This window comes from Nothobranchius furzeri, chromosome 15 (genome assembly GCF_043380555.1).
Source record: "Nothobranchius furzeri strain GRZ-AD chromosome 15, NfurGRZ-RIMD1, whole genome shotgun sequence".
Taxonomy (NCBI): domain Eukaryota; kingdom Metazoa; phylum Chordata; class Actinopteri; order Cyprinodontiformes; family Nothobranchiidae; genus Nothobranchius; species Nothobranchius furzeri.
In genome coordinates, this window is record NC_091755.1 from 54618320 (window position 1) to 54634264 (window position 15945).

General features: G+C 43.7%; 2 protein-coding genes across 4 annotated transcripts; one reads left to right on the forward strand and one right to left on the reverse strand.

The window, feature by feature from the left end:
* Positions 1-351: 351 nt before the first annotated feature.
* nr2c2 (nuclear receptor subfamily 2, group C, member 2) lies at positions 352-8522 on the reverse strand. Of its 3 annotated transcripts, none has more exons than XM_015968398.3 (15): positions 8337-8522; positions 7174-7255; positions 6936-7031; positions 6040-6240; positions 5031-5136; positions 4691-4870; positions 3536-3692; positions 3367-3457; positions 3038-3183; positions 2511-2688; positions 2302-2423; positions 2073-2212; positions 1069-1206; positions 880-985; positions 352-728 (listed from the first exon to the last, which is right to left on the reverse strand). In XM_015968398.3, the coding sequence occupies exons 2-15, from the start codon at positions 7225-7227 to the stop codon at positions 554-556; spliced, it is 1890 nt and encodes a 629-aa protein (XP_015823884.3). In that variant the 5' UTR covers positions 7228-7255; positions 8337-8522; the 3' UTR covers positions 352-553. The 3 variants fall into 3 exon arrangements, 2 of the variants coding, with proteins under 2 accessions (XP_015823884.3, XP_015823885.3); XM_015968399.3 differs by having other exon boundaries at positions 6936-7012; positions 8337-8419; XR_001573620.3 differs by lacking the exon at positions 352-728 and having other exon boundaries at positions 2044-2212.
* A 5591-nt stretch (positions 8523-14113) lies between these two features.
* Positions 14114-15508, forward strand: b3galt4 (UDP-Gal:betaGlcNAc beta 1,3-galactosyltransferase, polypeptide 4). Its single transcript, XM_015968400.3, has one exon. The coding sequence runs from the start codon at positions 14266-14268 to the stop codon at positions 15367-15369; it is 1104 nt and encodes a 367-aa protein (XP_015823886.3). The 5' UTR covers positions 14114-14265; the 3' UTR covers positions 15370-15508.
* Positions 15509-15945: the final 437 nt, after the last annotated feature.

Sequence of the window (15945 nt, forward strand, 5' to 3'; positions counted from 1 at the left end):
CAGTTTTCTCAACTATTTGAAAACTGTCTACTTTACTGAGCTGGTGTTAGCAAAAGCTAACACAAATACTTTCTTTTTAAATCAAGTTTCTTAGATTTCAGAACCGTATTTAAAAAAGGTGAACGACGTTCACACGTAAGAGATATTATTTTTACTCTGAATAACTGTTTTCTGTTTGTGTCTCGGTTAAATATGTATCTGATCAATATCCAAGTATGGTAAAAACCTAAAACTAGCTAGATATAAAAAGCAAAGGGTCGCATGTTATATGAACATGTCTGAAGAGATGAGTATAGCTGCAGCTTCATAAACATGTTACTAATGTCATTCAGAACTACAGATAAACCAGGTTGAATCCAGCCATCCTGGCTTTTTAACACCATGTTATTTTAGCTCACTAAGCATTCAAGATTAAATTAGTGCCATGCATTGTTAGAAAAAAAAAAAGAAGGTGCTGAAGCATTTGAGACTACAGTTGAACATGTCTCTAGAAACAAGGATGTACCTGAAAAGGAGCCTTTTTAACTTTTAAATGAAAGTTCTGGAAGAGCTGTCATTCTGCTGAGTCAGAGTCCTGGCTGTTATACTCTGCTGTCTCCATCTTGAGGATGTAAGGAATGATGCTGTCAATGGAGACATTGCCTATTAGGCCAGTGAAGAAGAGCTCCTCTGTGATGCTGGAGTTCATTAGACGCAGGGCAGGGAGGCGGGTCAGGATACGCGTCAGTCTGAAACACAGAGACCGCCGCTGTTGGTCACTGTTCATCACATCATAGTTTCTTTTACTTTTATTCAGTATTTACCCACCAATCTCCCTTTGTCTGAGCTGGTCTGATCAACAACAAAATGCACTTTTGTTATTTAAACTGATAACTGCACCTGTATGAGTCGTAAGAATATGTTTTCTGCACGTAGTCTTGCAGCTCCATAAGTGCTTTCTCTTGGAACTTCTCAATCTGGCCGCTGCTGTCCACCCCAGGGTGATCTGTTGTCAGACACAATCACGGATTATTTCCTCCTCATGACTGAAGACGCATCATGTTTTGATGGAGACAGCTCGACTCTCACCAGGGCTAAACAACACAAGAGCCTTTAGGTAGGCATACTCGTAGCTGTCGATGTCCAGCCTGGTCATGCTGTTGCAGAACTCCTGGAACTTCCAGATGTGCTCAATCACCTGCTTCACCCTTTCACTTGACATTTTGTCTAACAGAAAAGAAAGTATCCAGATTGTGGAATTGGTCTCACTGATCATTCTGTGCTTAGGCCAATAAAGTTTTTTTTTTCCTTTATATGTGCTTAATTTAGTAAATATTAGGAGACATTATGGCATTTCCAGTTGTACTCAGATGATCCTCAGCTATGTAAATGAAAACTATTTCATGAAGACAAACTGGATAAACTAATTTCCTGTGTCTGACTTGAGTGCCCAGCGTGGATCTGGGCAGCACGAACCCTCTCTACCTTTTAGATTGAACATTGTAAAAGTTGCCTTTTCTAGACTATGTTGTTTATCCTGCTTTAGCCACAGCCTGCTGCTGTACTTCCCACGATGCTCTGAGCACCTCTCCTCACTCTCCTGTCTTTACTTTTTCAATTCATTTATCATTTTATATTAATAAATTATTTTTACAGGAAAGTGTGACCCAACATGCCATCAATCCTACGCTGATGTGGTATTTTTGGGGCTGAACTGAACAGCTCGGGCCTTTATTAGACTAGGCTTTAGTTAGTAGAACATGTCGGTATTTAAATGAACCTGCTCTGAGAGTGTGCAACATAAATAAACTTTTGTGGCGTACTTAAAAACGGCTGCAGTGAATCAGAATATTGCAAACAAGGTGATAAAATACAGAATAAGGAATAAAATAAAGGTTAATTTCGTTGATGATTACCCATAATAGTCATAAAAAAACATCACCTTAATTTGTGAAGCTCAGGTACAAAGTTGTACAACACGCTACTAAAGCTGACCTGCTGTAACTACTGATATAACAATGTAATAAACACATGTATTAGCTCCTGATTATATGTGTTTCCTACTGTGAAATGATGAGGTCTTTGGCCCATACCGTCCTGGAAGCTGCTCTGCAGGTGGTTGATGATGGCGGCGAGGATGGTGGATAAGTTCATCACATGAGCGCACTGAGCCAGACCCAAAGTGAACAGCTCGTTCCAGCAAGCTCTCACCAAACTGGTGTTTGCCTCCTGACTGGGAAAAAAAAACCCACAGATGAAGCAGGAGCTGGCAGTGCCGCTTCATGAGGAAAATCGTTTTTCCTGAGTTCAGATGTTCCTCACCCAAGAGCTGAGAAGGCAGGGATGGAGCGGGCCCAGTGCATGGAGAGGAAGAGGAGTCTGGATGCCGACTCACAGATGTAGTGCACATTCAGATACTCTGGCATGGGGCTGGGCATGGTCAGCTAAAGCAAAGAGTGGCACAAGGAAGGGTCAAAGGGAAAGGGGCTTTTGCATCCATCTCAGAAGCTTTAGGAGTGAACTCCACCCACCTTGAAGCCAACATGGCTGTCTGTGAGCAGTGGTCCCTCCACCTCTATGATGGGCGTCTCCTGGTCCTGACCAATCAGCTGGATTGTTGTTGCGCTGACACACTGTGACCTCTCAGCCAGACCTTGTTCAACCCCCTCTTCAGGTGGGTTGAACACTTTGGCCAGAGTGTCAAAGGCACTGAAATTCACACAGACAGCTGTTTTCAACACATGACCAGATGTCCCTGCTGTGTAAAGACAAGATCAAAGCATTTATGAAGCACAACTAGCTACTCTGATCCTAATATTAAACAAAACAATGAAGACATTACCATTTAAATATATCTAGAGCAGAGTAATGTCAGTAGATAAGCTGCAGTGATGATGACAGCATAAGCCCGTTGATTAAACATGTCACACAGCTAATCCTTTTGCCTCTTCACACACTGTCTGATATGGAAGCAACCAACTTGACAAATGAGGTCAAACTAAACAAGGACAGAATTTAAACATCAAACTCAGCTTGACTTTGAACAGAACCAACTGACCGTGTGATCTCATTGGCAGACTGCTCCTCCTGTTGGCTGTCTGAAGTATCACCACTGTTCAGATTTTCTTTCAGAGAGTCATTCAGGCTAGCTAACGACGTGACTACACTCGCTAGTGTCCCCAGGCCTCCCTGTCCAGAATCCATCTGCATGAATACGAGACTGTGCTGAATTGATCCAAACCCATTAATCAGCTAAATGAAGTTTCTTTTAACACATTACTCAAACTCTGTGATGGCAGGTCATGTTAAAGCAGCAGCAGGACACAAAGAGCAGCAAATAAAAGGCTGTGTTCACTGTAACGCTGGCAGTTGAATGATCAGAAGTACCTTAGGGTCTGTAGCAAGCAGCAAAGTCCCATCGGTCTGGATGAGCGGCTGCTGGATATTAACCAGCATCCCCTGGTCCAGTAGGCTGGATCTGCACAACATCATTACATCAACAGTGCAGCGCAAAGACATCTGAACTAAAGTGTCTGCAGCTGGGGGTTCCCCTGACCTGGAGCCATCTGTATCTGTATCAGAGATAAAGGTTGGTGTGGCGATGAGTGGGCTGTTCAGGTCCTTTCGGATGTAGATCTTCTGAGTAGAGGCAGCACAGTTAGCATGTCTCTCTCTGGGCACCAATTCGATTGGCTTCCTCTCACTCTGGACAGCTAAATAATGACAACAGGCAGTTTCTAGTTACATTAATAGCAATAATGATAATTAAAAAAAATACATAAACAGTGGGTGTACTTTTGTTCTTTGAATGTACATGATACAGCTGTTCAAAACACATGCTAAAAGCAATGGCATTAGATTTTTGTATCTCTATATTTTACAGTATTAGACTACTGTAGTAGGGAGTTTTCCTCTCCACTGTCGCTGCATGCTTGCTTAGTATAAGGATTGCTGTATAGTCACTGACACTAGTCAGTGACTTGATGCAATTTGCTGGGTTCCTTATATAGGACACATTATTTCTGATTGGCTTAATGAACTGTGAATTGGAATGTTTATTATGTGAAGTGCCTTGAGACAACTCTTGTCGTGATTTGGCGCTCTATAAATAAACTTGAATTGAATAGTTACATAAATGTGATTTTTCCCCTTAAATGAGAAGACATACATTGTTTATCAGTTTGAAAGGTGATTTGATGCATAAACAAAAACAAGGTGCTTTTTTCTGTGACTAATGAAATGACTGCCATTCGTCATTTGCATTTTTTTACTGTGTGGGAGTCGGAACGAGCCCCCGCACCGTGAGAACAAACATCCCAGCTCTAAAGCCGATCTTCAACCGCGTACGTCACAAGTCACGTGATCAGGAAGCAGAAAATCCATGTGTTAGGAGATTGTTTTGAGGCGTGAACCGGAAAAAAGCTTCTGCCGATCATAATTCGACAACGGATTATGAAAGAACAGATAACACTCAAAAAGCGCGGATTCTTCCTGATGTAAGAGGTGAGCCTCCTCTTTGTTTTGGTAGTTTTGGCGTTGACATCATCCTAGCGCGTAACGTTCTGTGACTCTTAAAAAAACAAACGGTAAAAACGCAGAAAAACGCGAAGGGCTTTACTGATCAAGAAACGGCTGGCAGTGAATGAGTTGAGAGGAGAATGTGAAGCTGACTATTTAAATGCAGTAAATTCTGTCTAGCATAAACACTCACACTCGGTTTTCATCCCCATCTTAAGGCATTTCCTCAACCGACAAAACTGGCAGCGATTGCGATGATGTTTGTTGATGACACAGTCCTGTTTGCTCCGGCAGCTGTAGGTCAGATTCTTCCTCACACTCCGCTTGAAGAAGCCTTTACATCCCTCACAGCTGACAGCTCCATAGTGACGCCCTGGTTGCAGACAGATATTAGTGTCTAAGTCACTCAGCCAGTGTGGGTCAGAACGCTGACAACATCAAGCTGAACAAAATGTTCAGAACATCTGGATGCACTCATCAGATTACCTTCAAATGGTCACATGATGAGATGAAGGAGATGGAGATTAAAGTACCTGAAGCTTTGTCCCCACACACCACGCAGTACTCCACTGGCTGAGGCCGACTTAAATCCCCCGACTGTCCTATTAGTTGTTCCATTGACACAGGGTCGGAGACAATCTAAACAACAACGAGGCAGATTATTAGACTTCCATCTGTTTTATCTTTACAATGATAGCGCGACAACTTCCATACAACCTAAACAGCTGACAACCTCCAAACAAAGACATTCTGTCTTTTAGAAGTCTACCGATAGTGGTTTTTCTATTGCTGATACCAATGGCGGTCATGGTCAGCCGATTAGCTTCATGCTAAAATATCATTAGTAACATCAGCTGATGCACCAAATTTCTGAAGCTGAATCGGTTTTTGAACTCTGAATTTAAAGCTATAGTGGAGGATCTTGTTCTTCCGGGTGGATCATCTGAAGCATTGGTCTGCATAACTGTCAATCATTCTGGGGAAGCTTTCACGTCAAGGCCGTTGTCGTACGTGCTCGTTCCTGGGTTAGTTTTCATTTCCTGCTCATTCTGTTTATGTGTAGAGTGATCCGCCTTCATTCCTTACCGTTCTCACCGGGTTCCTGTCGAAAGAAGGGGGCGGTTATTTCCAGAAATTCAGAAATACCCTCCGTCGTACCTTTGACCAACAGTTAAATCTTAATGTTGTGCACCACTCAGAGTTTAAATCCAACTTCTAAATAAACTTAATCAAACTAATCAATTAACTGACCAAGTATTAAATATTCCAAAGTATGAAAAAAAGTTTTAGTTGCAAAGACTTTATTAGAGTATTTATTACGCAGATGTTATTGAGGAATGTAAATATACGTTTAAGTTAATTCTGCAGTGGCACGGGGCTGTCTGAGGATGTGCCTGACTTTAAGTCGGCTTTACTAAGGAGGTGTATCAGCCGATGCAGATGCGTTAAAAATGTCAAATATCGGTCTGATATATCGGCCGAACGATATATCTGTCAACCCCTACTCTCTTTACTAACCCTGGCTTCATGAGGAAGTTGTACCTGTATTCTTCCTGGCATCAAGCTGTCTGCAGCAGTAAAGATGACCTGCTTTGCGTTGTGATTCTCCGGTGAGGCCAGGATGACTTTGCTTGCCCCTGAGCTGTTGGCCGTGGCCAGGATGAACTGCTGCTTGGGAGCACTGGAAGGATTCATCGCTGTCACGATCTGGATCTTCTGACCGGTCTGCTGGTCGGTTACAATCTGACAATGTGAGAGACACAAGAGGTAGGTTATAAAAAAGAAGATGGGCAACGGGCATGAACAGACACCAGCGTGTTTAAGGTTAAGATAATGACAGAATTACATTAATAATTAAGAGCTAGAGCCTGATTTAGACTCCTCCATCAGCTCAGGTGCAGAGTCACACATGCACTGATGGAGACGTTTTCCTTTTATTGCCTAAAGAGTGTTGCAAAGCTATATCCCACCAGGACAACAGAGGGTGTAGCGGCTTCCTGCAGTTGTGTCACTGGTCCACAATAGTGTAGTGTAGTGCAGTTGCCACATCTAAACCCACGTTTCCTGTAATTTCCTTCCATTAATAAAACATTTGTTGAGTATCTTTGTTCTCCTTCAGTTACGGGTGTATTAGCATTCATATTGTCCGACTTTTTCTCCGAGACATTCTTCAGTCAGCTCTTTTTATATTTTTGAGGGGGGAACGGCACTGCTGTTAATGAATTTAAAGGAAGTGGCGCCCTGACCAGGCACAGTCACTTTCAAATAACAGTTAAAAACATGGGCAGAGCACCTACGTTGACGCATCATGGCGTTGCGTGTCTCCATAACCAGTGCAAACGGAGAGGTATAAGTCAGGCTTCAGTCACAGCGGTCAAACTGTCTTAACTGTGTTGACGTTAAAAGAAGAGCGCCAGCAGGAGGGGTCCAGTTGTTACCTGTATTTGCGGTGGTGTTGTTGCAGGCTCGGTGGAGATGACCTGAAAGCGCTGCGGAGACTCACTCATCACGGAGTCTGATGGAGAGGATAACGCCTAGCCCAGTTAAACAAATTATCCAAGATCATTTCCCAATCAAAGCTAATAAAAATGAGTGTCTATAGTGCTTTTTCACTGACTTTATATAAAAACCTACCAAGAAACAGGACAATGTGAAAATCTTTCTCGGCACACTCACCTCTGCTTCAGACTCTGCTTTCTGCTGTGACAGCAGGTTCAGGCTGGTCGACATAATGATGAGATGTCATTAGTGGTGGGGTCTGTTTAGAGAGATACCAAGGACATTAAGTCTTATTTGCATGTTCATTCTGTGTTTATCTTCGTTTGATCTGTGATGACCAAGAGATACTAGCTGCAATGTGTCAGGTAAAAAACATTGAACAAAGAAGGATTTAAGATGCTTTAGACAAACTAACTAATCTGCCATTTAGGATGCTGAAATATCCATGATTTTGTTTGACTTGGGGCTGAATCTTTGGTTTTATTTTATGTTTTTGAACAGACTAGCACCTAACATTACCTACAATGTTTTACATGACAAACCCACGTTATATACATGTGTAATAGTTAGGCCAATCAATTTCCCTGTGGGATTATTAAAGTATTTTTGAATTTGAATTGATTTGTTATTTAAAGGTAGTAAGAAGCGGAGTCGCTTTGGATTTCTGTACGGTCGTAAAAAACAGCTGCTCTGAAATGTGCTTCCCAGGACTGCGGTGCGCTTCCCAGCAGGGGTACATTTTTCGGCACATCACCAGCAAGAATGGATTGATGTTGTTTAGTGATTGGCCAAACAATTTGTCCATCATTGACACTACTCCAAATATACCATGAAACAAAATGGAGAATTTGGCAGTTAGCCAATACCACCATAGATATTACGGTAATTAGTATTTAAGAGACTTTTTTGACATTAGAATAGCTAACAGCAATTATTATAACAGTACAACTCAAAATACATATCTAGAAAATATAACACCGACAGAGTCCTCATCCACACACGTCCACGGGATGGCAAAGGTAAAAGGGTCGATCGAGTTCACCAGCGGGAGCTGTCCGATGTTAGCTACTGAAGCTAGCTCAATGCTACAAACAGCTGAACGTAACTGTCTCCCGCTGTGTTTACCAATCAAACCGACAGTGATGTCGTGTGTCATTCCGCTTAATGACAGAGGCCAGACGGCCCCTAACGTTCCTCAGTTCATACCCGGATACCGAGCAGTCGGACACGGACAGAAAGAAAGCTCAACATCGGCTAGCCGACAAGCTAACCGAGATTAGCTCCTTTCTGCTCGACTACCAGAGTCGTGAGAGTGGTTTCAGTAAAACATGTACGCTTACCTCTTAGAGTCAAATTCAATGCGCTCTGCTGGTTTTAAATAAATATTATTGTTGTGGTTTTCGTCTGGAAAAGGTCATAGTTCGTGACCCCTGGCCAGCGCACTAATGATAATGACTTTTCCTTCTTCCTCTCTCTCGCGTCCGCCTATTCACCCCCCTCCCCACCACCCTTGTCGCGAGCATCGGTCGCGAGCATAGACTGTACATATACTGTACGTCGCGAGTCAGACAGAACTGACGTCATTATGTCTAAATGCTCATTGACACGTTGATTGTAAAACTAATAACGTGGTGAAGATCAAGTTTGACGAAAAAAGTCGAATACGCTTTTTGTGATGAGTGCATTTTACCACGTTGGATTTGTGGAGGATTTGACGGAAATATTCGTTTTTGGTTTACTTGTGACTGCTTCATGGCCTTAAATATTTGCAGTTATATTTCTATTCATGACAGTTTACTTGAGTTGTTTATGTGAAATTAGCAGTAGGCTACCCCTTATATATAAAATCCTCATGTTAAAGTTTAATTTGACTTTTAATTTGTTGTTCCTTAGAGATGCTCTTTTCACATGTTTGGTGTCTGTGATCATATCCATCCTCTCTGTTTCAGCTGCTTCCATCAGGCTGTTTTGACACTTTCAGATCAGCAGACAACTGTCCGCTGAGTTTAAAAAGGCAGTTTTTAAATAATTTAAAACTCTGTATTATTTAAAACAATGCAGATTGAAGGATTTTTATTTCTTACATTTATTATTATTATTATTAGTAGTAGTAGTAGTAGTAGTAGTAGTAGTAGTATTTGCTTTAAAGGGTAAACTATGGAAGCCCATTCCCGCCACTCAGATAAAAAAAAATTATTATCTCTGACTTAGCTATCATAATAATGAGATACTATCTCATTATTATGACTTAGCAGCTCATAATTATGACTTAGTATCTCATAATTATGAGATAAATTCTGCTGGCCTCCACGGACTTCCGTTTTTGCACTTCCGTATTTTTCAACCTGCAGCACACAACTTCGTTCATCATTCTGACCACTCAGTGCAAATGAAGTTTACAAGACGGGAGGTATAAATACACAGGGAAAATTAGGAACACTTGGGCAGGTTAACGATGGGCAGGTGAGAACAATAAGGCTAATCAGGGCAGGAGAGAGACACAGTCAGGAAGGCAGGGGCAGATACCAGACGCCCACAAGGCCACATAACACAGGGGACCCGGGAAACACGTGACTTGGGAACCCGGGAAACACTTGACTCGGGGGATTTGGTCTCTGGAATTCGACAGCAGCAGGCGCGGGACACTGGAACTCTACAGGACACTGGGGAACCGGGACACACAGGAACTCTTTGACTCGACACATGAACTCTTGACTTGACAACAGGAACAGGAAAACTGCAGCAGCCGGGGTGGGACCCAGTAGGAACTGCAGCAGCAGGTGTGGGACCCTACAGAGACTGCAGCATGAAGGACCTGCAGGCACAGACCCCGCAGGCGTGACCTAGGAAGCAGGACGAACAGCAGGAGCGACGCGAGGAAACCAGGAGCGGTAGCAGGTACTCAGCAACAGTCCTGAGCAGGTGCACACCATGACTCGACTGGATCCAACAGGCAGAGGCTCGAGTGAAGGGAAGCAGACATGGAGCAGGAAGACCAGCCCTACCACCCCGGAGAATGTCGGCGTGCGAAGGGGTTTTCCCTCCATCAAAAACTCCAGGAAAAGCAGCTTCTGTGAAAAACAGGACGGGGTAGAACAGCAGGAGAGGAGAATGACCCCGACCACCCCGAAAACGGATAGGATGCGCCAGGATCTCCCAGAGGGCTCGACCACCCCGAGAACAGGTAGGATGCGCTGAAAAAGCAAAACTCCAGGCCGGAATCTCCCTCCGCTGAAAACGGGAGAAAAAGAAAAACAAAATCCTCCAGAACAGAATTTAACGCTCACCACCACAGGTCCAGGTTGGTCGGATCATTCTGTCATGTTGGGAGGAGTGGAGATGATGGACCATGTGTGGTGGAGAGTTCAGGAGGCAGGAGAGCAGGCACGGATGAAAAATAAAAATGGTTTTAATGGTGGAACGGGAGCAACAGGACAAACAAGCACATACACATGCAATGATCCGACCAAGACTGGTACAAGACGGGAGGTATAAATACACAGGGAAAATTAGGAACACATGGGCAGGTTAACGAGGGGCAGGTGAGAACAATAAGGACTAATCAGGGCAGGAGAGAGACACAGTCAGGAAGGCAGGGGCAGAACGTGACACTTAGTGGAGAATGCTTGCTGATCTTACAATTTGCTATGAAAACCCCCTTTTACCATTACACATATATACATTGTTTAAAGGAGATGTGGCAAATCAACCCTGATATAAGCAGGTGTGCAGTCCTATTGTCCTAACACTTTATTAGTTAAATATTATTTATTATTATTATTATTTACTACTACTACTACTACTACTACTACTACTACTACTAATAATAATAATAATAATAATTATTATTATTATTATTATTATATTAATAAGATTAACTGCCCCCTTCAGGCACTCAGCATCATCTCCTCCTTCATGAGGGTGTGTCCAGTCATGATGGCATCATTTCAGAGCCCCAAGACCAAAATGTAATATTCAAAGAATAAAGAGTATATGTTTGTTCTTGTGTCAGCTCTCTTCAGCCTCTTCTCGTTGTTACTTAGTTTTGCTTTCAAAGACTCCACACATGGCATCCACCTCCAGAAGTGACTGGAAACTTTTCAACCAGAATCGGCTAATATAAAAAAACATAGTCCGAAAACTCCTCACTGAGCAAATATTATTTTGCTAACAATGTACCCCTGTCCTCATATGCCCAAGGGAACCTCCAAGCACTGATGCACTGCTTCCCAAGGAGTTTGGGCTAACCATCAACATCAAGACGACCAACATCATGAGCCAAGATGTTCCTGCACCTCTCTCCATCATCACTGACAATGAACTGCTTGAAGTCACTGACCAATTCACCTACCTCTGCTCCACCATCAGCAGCAGTCTGTCTCTGAACAGCAACATTGATGAGAGGATCGCCAATGCTGGCAGCATGATGGCCAGACTGTACAGGAGGGTGTATAAATACATCATATATCAATACATATCCAGGTTCAACCACAAGGCACTTTGCATTGACCATTTATGGCAGAAAGTGGGCGTGTTGAGGGCAGGATGTGATTCAGAAACACCTGAAAATCTTTCTAGGTAGTTTCTGATTTATAAGGCAGAGATTGCGTGAAGCGGTGCTCCATGTTTTATAGGTCACAAATTTGGCGTAAATATGGGTTTAGCAAGGATTCACGCAATGTTTTATAAATGAGACCCCTGGTCTTTGTTTGCTGCAGCTAATTATTCACACCTGTGTCCCAACAGCTCACCTGGCTTCCTTTACTTATCAGACCTCCTGACCTGACCTGTTGTTCCCATGTCCTACATTGCCAGAGGGGACGAGCGGCGCACTCTGTTTGGGTTGTTGGGGCAGTGTGGGGTGAGCGTTTACAGCCTCCGGACGTTGTTGGAGGCACAGGACAGACGGCGAGTGAAGTTGTTGCTGGACTTCTTGCGTGCTGTGGGGTGTATGACTGGAATTAGTGGGTGGGCGTCTGTGTTGTTTGTGGAGATGGCAACAATATACCTGGTAGACGTCTAAGCTGCTGTTCTTTCTCAAAGAAGAAGAAGAAGACCATGTTCATGTGCTGGTATTCAGTGTTTTGTAATTCTGCCTAGTCCAAGAGTGGGTTAGTCCGGTTCATGATCTTAAATGTGATGGATGATTCCTTACTTCAACAAACCTGATGTGTAAATGCTTGGTTCTGGGTCCTATTTCAGCCACAAGTAAAAGTATGAGACAAAAATCCCTAATTAGATCCGTTTTCATCTGGAAGGGTGTAGTGTTAATAATTAGCTATTTCTTTATTAAACGATCAATAAGATGTGATGTTCCATGTAAACATGAAATATCAGTCTGATTGGTCTTTGAATGTTTAATCAGAGGACTTTAGTTCTTTGACTTATAAGGGAACACTTCACGTTAATCCAGACAGAGTCAAGGATGTAGTTATAAAAATTACTTTAATTATATTTTCCTAAACGTAATGATTGTACATGATAAGTATGAATGAAATGATGGTTGTATGGATGACACGATGAATGGAATGATAGAATGTGTTTTAGCACAACCGTATAAGTATCTGAGGGAGATTGTGGAGTCTGGGTGGTAAAATCTATTTAGCTGTATGGTTTGATAAGCTAGAGATTTGTTTATAAAACCATCCGACGCAATCATGCAGAGTCTATACACCCTTGTGTGAAAATCCCCAAGCAATCCAGGGGGTCAGGAGGTCGAGATGGACACTGGCGACGGCGTGGACCTCTTGTACCAGAGCTCATAGCCAGCTCGGAGTACAACCTGTCTAGTCTGGGTTGTCTTCAGGTGATGGCAGGAAGCTGGAGCGTCTATTTAGCGTCTAAGACTGTTCGGCATCTCTTAAAAGAGCCGTTATGTCTGATATCACTCACAAGTGCTGCAGAGCGACTGTGACCTTGAGGTCAAAGAGAGGACGGTCTCAAAAATGCTTGTTCACCCGAGTGGGCTTATGAAGTGAACGGCAAAGACTAACTAGATCAGGAAGTGATTCCTGTTTTCATCAACTTTTATGAATTTTGCAAATCAGAATTTGACACGTTTAAAAGGCATTACCAAAATACCTCAGAAATCACACCTTCTCTCAGATATTTACTCTTAGTGTGAAGTGGAAAAGTCTTTTTAGACATTCATGTGAAGTGAATGTTAAAATCTTTAAATTAATCTTATGATATATGAGTATACTGATAGATTAACTTGTTAAATCATACTGATCTGGTGTAATTTAAGATCTGAAATGAATCATTGCAGGAAAATATTCCTTTTAACACATCATTGATTAATGCACACATTATTCAAACTCTGGGATTTAACAAGAGATGATAATATGACTCTTATGCAACAAGTTATAAAAAGTAATTTATGATTCCAGGAAGAGGAACTTTATTCAGAGTGAGGGTGCAGAAAGTCTCTCTTCTGCACGACTTTTGTTCCAGCCAAGCTAAGGGTACTAGTTTCATTATGCCTCCTTTATCCTTTAGTGACAAGGCCTTGTGCAGCACTTGGGATGTTTGTGTCTGCAAATGAAAAAGTTAATTTCTGGTCATTTTTCATTAAAAAACTTGGCCTTTGGCACGTTACAAGTAATGTCAGTGGTTGCATCAAATTAAACTGACATAATTTGTATTTGTACTTCATAACTGTGCATGTCTTTGTGCATTGCTGAATGTTAATTCTTTGAATGAATTTTCTGACAACAAACACGGCCAGGTAATGACCACCAGGGGTCGCCACCAGGTGGGACTCTTGACTGCAGAGGACCCGATCGCAGAGGAAAGATATTATAGCACACGATCAAAGCTATTTTAGAGCATATTTGCTGCTTCCTCTTGTGCTTCGTCTGGCTTCATGTAGAAAAGGTACGTAAACGAGGAGATTTGAGGACATTGGATCTCTCACACAAGGCGCTTCGCCGCTTAACCGAATTGCCTCCACGGTATGTATCTGATTTAGAGTTTAATTACCCCATCGGTGTAATCGGATAAATAACCGCTCCTGTGTGTTTTACAGCCTGTCCTTTCCCGAGCATCTAGCTGATCACACCCACAGCGGAGCATCAGGGCGAAGCATCGCTGGAGGCGGAGGTCGGATCTATCGTCCCATTTCAGCAGATGCGTGTCCACAAACGGAGGAGGCTGCAGCATTAAAGAGGAGAGCTGGAACAGCGAGGATGACGGAGGAGTGCGTCAGTCAGTAAAGGTGAAGGAGGACAAGCAGGTCGGAGGAGATTGCTCCTGCAGCAAAGGGAGGTGATGCTGGTCGCCATGGGCGGACGGGGACTGAGCAGACTTCGCTTTGGAAAGCGAGGGAGCAGGCTCCTGCCGATCCTGTGCGCGCTAATGGCGTGCGCAGCCCTGCTGGCGCTGCTCTTCGTGGATCTCATCGAGTCGTGGGTCACCGCGATGGGCATGAGCGCGCTGCAGCCGCACGCGGGCATCATCCCTCCACAGATCTTGCCCGCCACCAGACCCGAGGAGTTCCTTCTGATGCCCAGCCCGCTCGTGTGCCAGCGGGCCAAGCCTTACCTCATCACCATGGTTACCTCTGCTTCTGCGAATCAGCGGGCCCGCCAAGCCATCCGGGACACTTGGGGAGGACAGGTGGAGGTGAGAGGCCTGCGGGTCATGACCCTTTTCATCGTGGGAGTGGCGACTGACCCCGGATTGGGTAAACTGCTTATAGAGGAAGCCAGAGAGAAAGGAGACCTCATCCAGGGGCGGTTTTTGGACACCTACTCCAACCTGACTCTGAAAACTCTGGCCCTGCTGGGCTGGGCCCGCAGATTCTGCCCTCAGGCTCACTTCATGGCCAAAGTGGATGATGATGTCCTGTTCAATCCCAGTGCTCTCTTGCACTTCTTGAACAAAAGCCACAACCCATATGAACAAGGGGATTTGTACCTCGGAAGGGTGCATCTCCACGTGGCTCCAGATCGAGACCCGGACAGCAAGCACTATCTCCCTTCAGGGGCCTACCCTTCATCCGTCTTTCCAGACTATTGCAGTGGGACCGCTTATGTTCTGTCCCGCTCTGCGTTGCTCAAAATCTCCCTCGCAGCCTCTGCATCTCCGCTATCCACACCTCTGCCCCCTGAGGATGTTTTTGTAGGACTGTGTGCCAAGGCTGCAGGAGTTCTGCCCTCGCATTGCCCTCTTTTCTCTGGTGGCCCAGCTGTGCCGTATGGACGCTGCTGCTATCAGACCATGGTGTCCATCCATAAAGTCTCACCCAGGGAAATGATGCAGTATTGGACTGATGTCCACTCACCCCCACCCTGCACCTGGCTGAGCCAGCGGGCATCTTTGGGAATGTGCAAAGTCAGAGCAATGCTGGGCTTGGCCCTGGGCCTGGCGTAGGGCTGAGAGGGAAGCACAAAGCCTCACTTCACCATGAACCCCACAAGTGCTCTTCAGGCTGCAAAGCTACTGAGAACATGTCTTGCAATTCTTTAAGAGCTTTATTTTTTTACAAGAATGAATTCAGCTTGTTATTTTTCTTTTTCTTCCCCAGACAAGAAGCAGGAACTCAACTGGTTGTTTGCAACAATCAGAATTATTTGCATAACTGTTGAACATAAAGGTGCAAGGCAAACCGCTCATCTGCTAACCTGAAACCCATCGATGGAACTGAGGCTTTCTGACGAGCTAAATCTGGTGTTCACGAGCTTCAAAACTCCTAAAATAGTTCTATAAAAGTTAAGATTTATTTGCAGTCTGTGCGTTTTCCTTTACCGGAGACGATAAACATGCAGAGCCTGCTAAAGCAAAAACAAGCACGTAGAACACTAAACATACAACAGCTGTAGCTTAACTTCACTTTAAAATGATTAGTTAGATCACTTAGAGTTAGTCAAGTTCAACACCAGGAGGTGTCTCTGGTTTTTATACGCCAAAATAATAAAAAATATATATCATATTGACTGAAAACCAAAC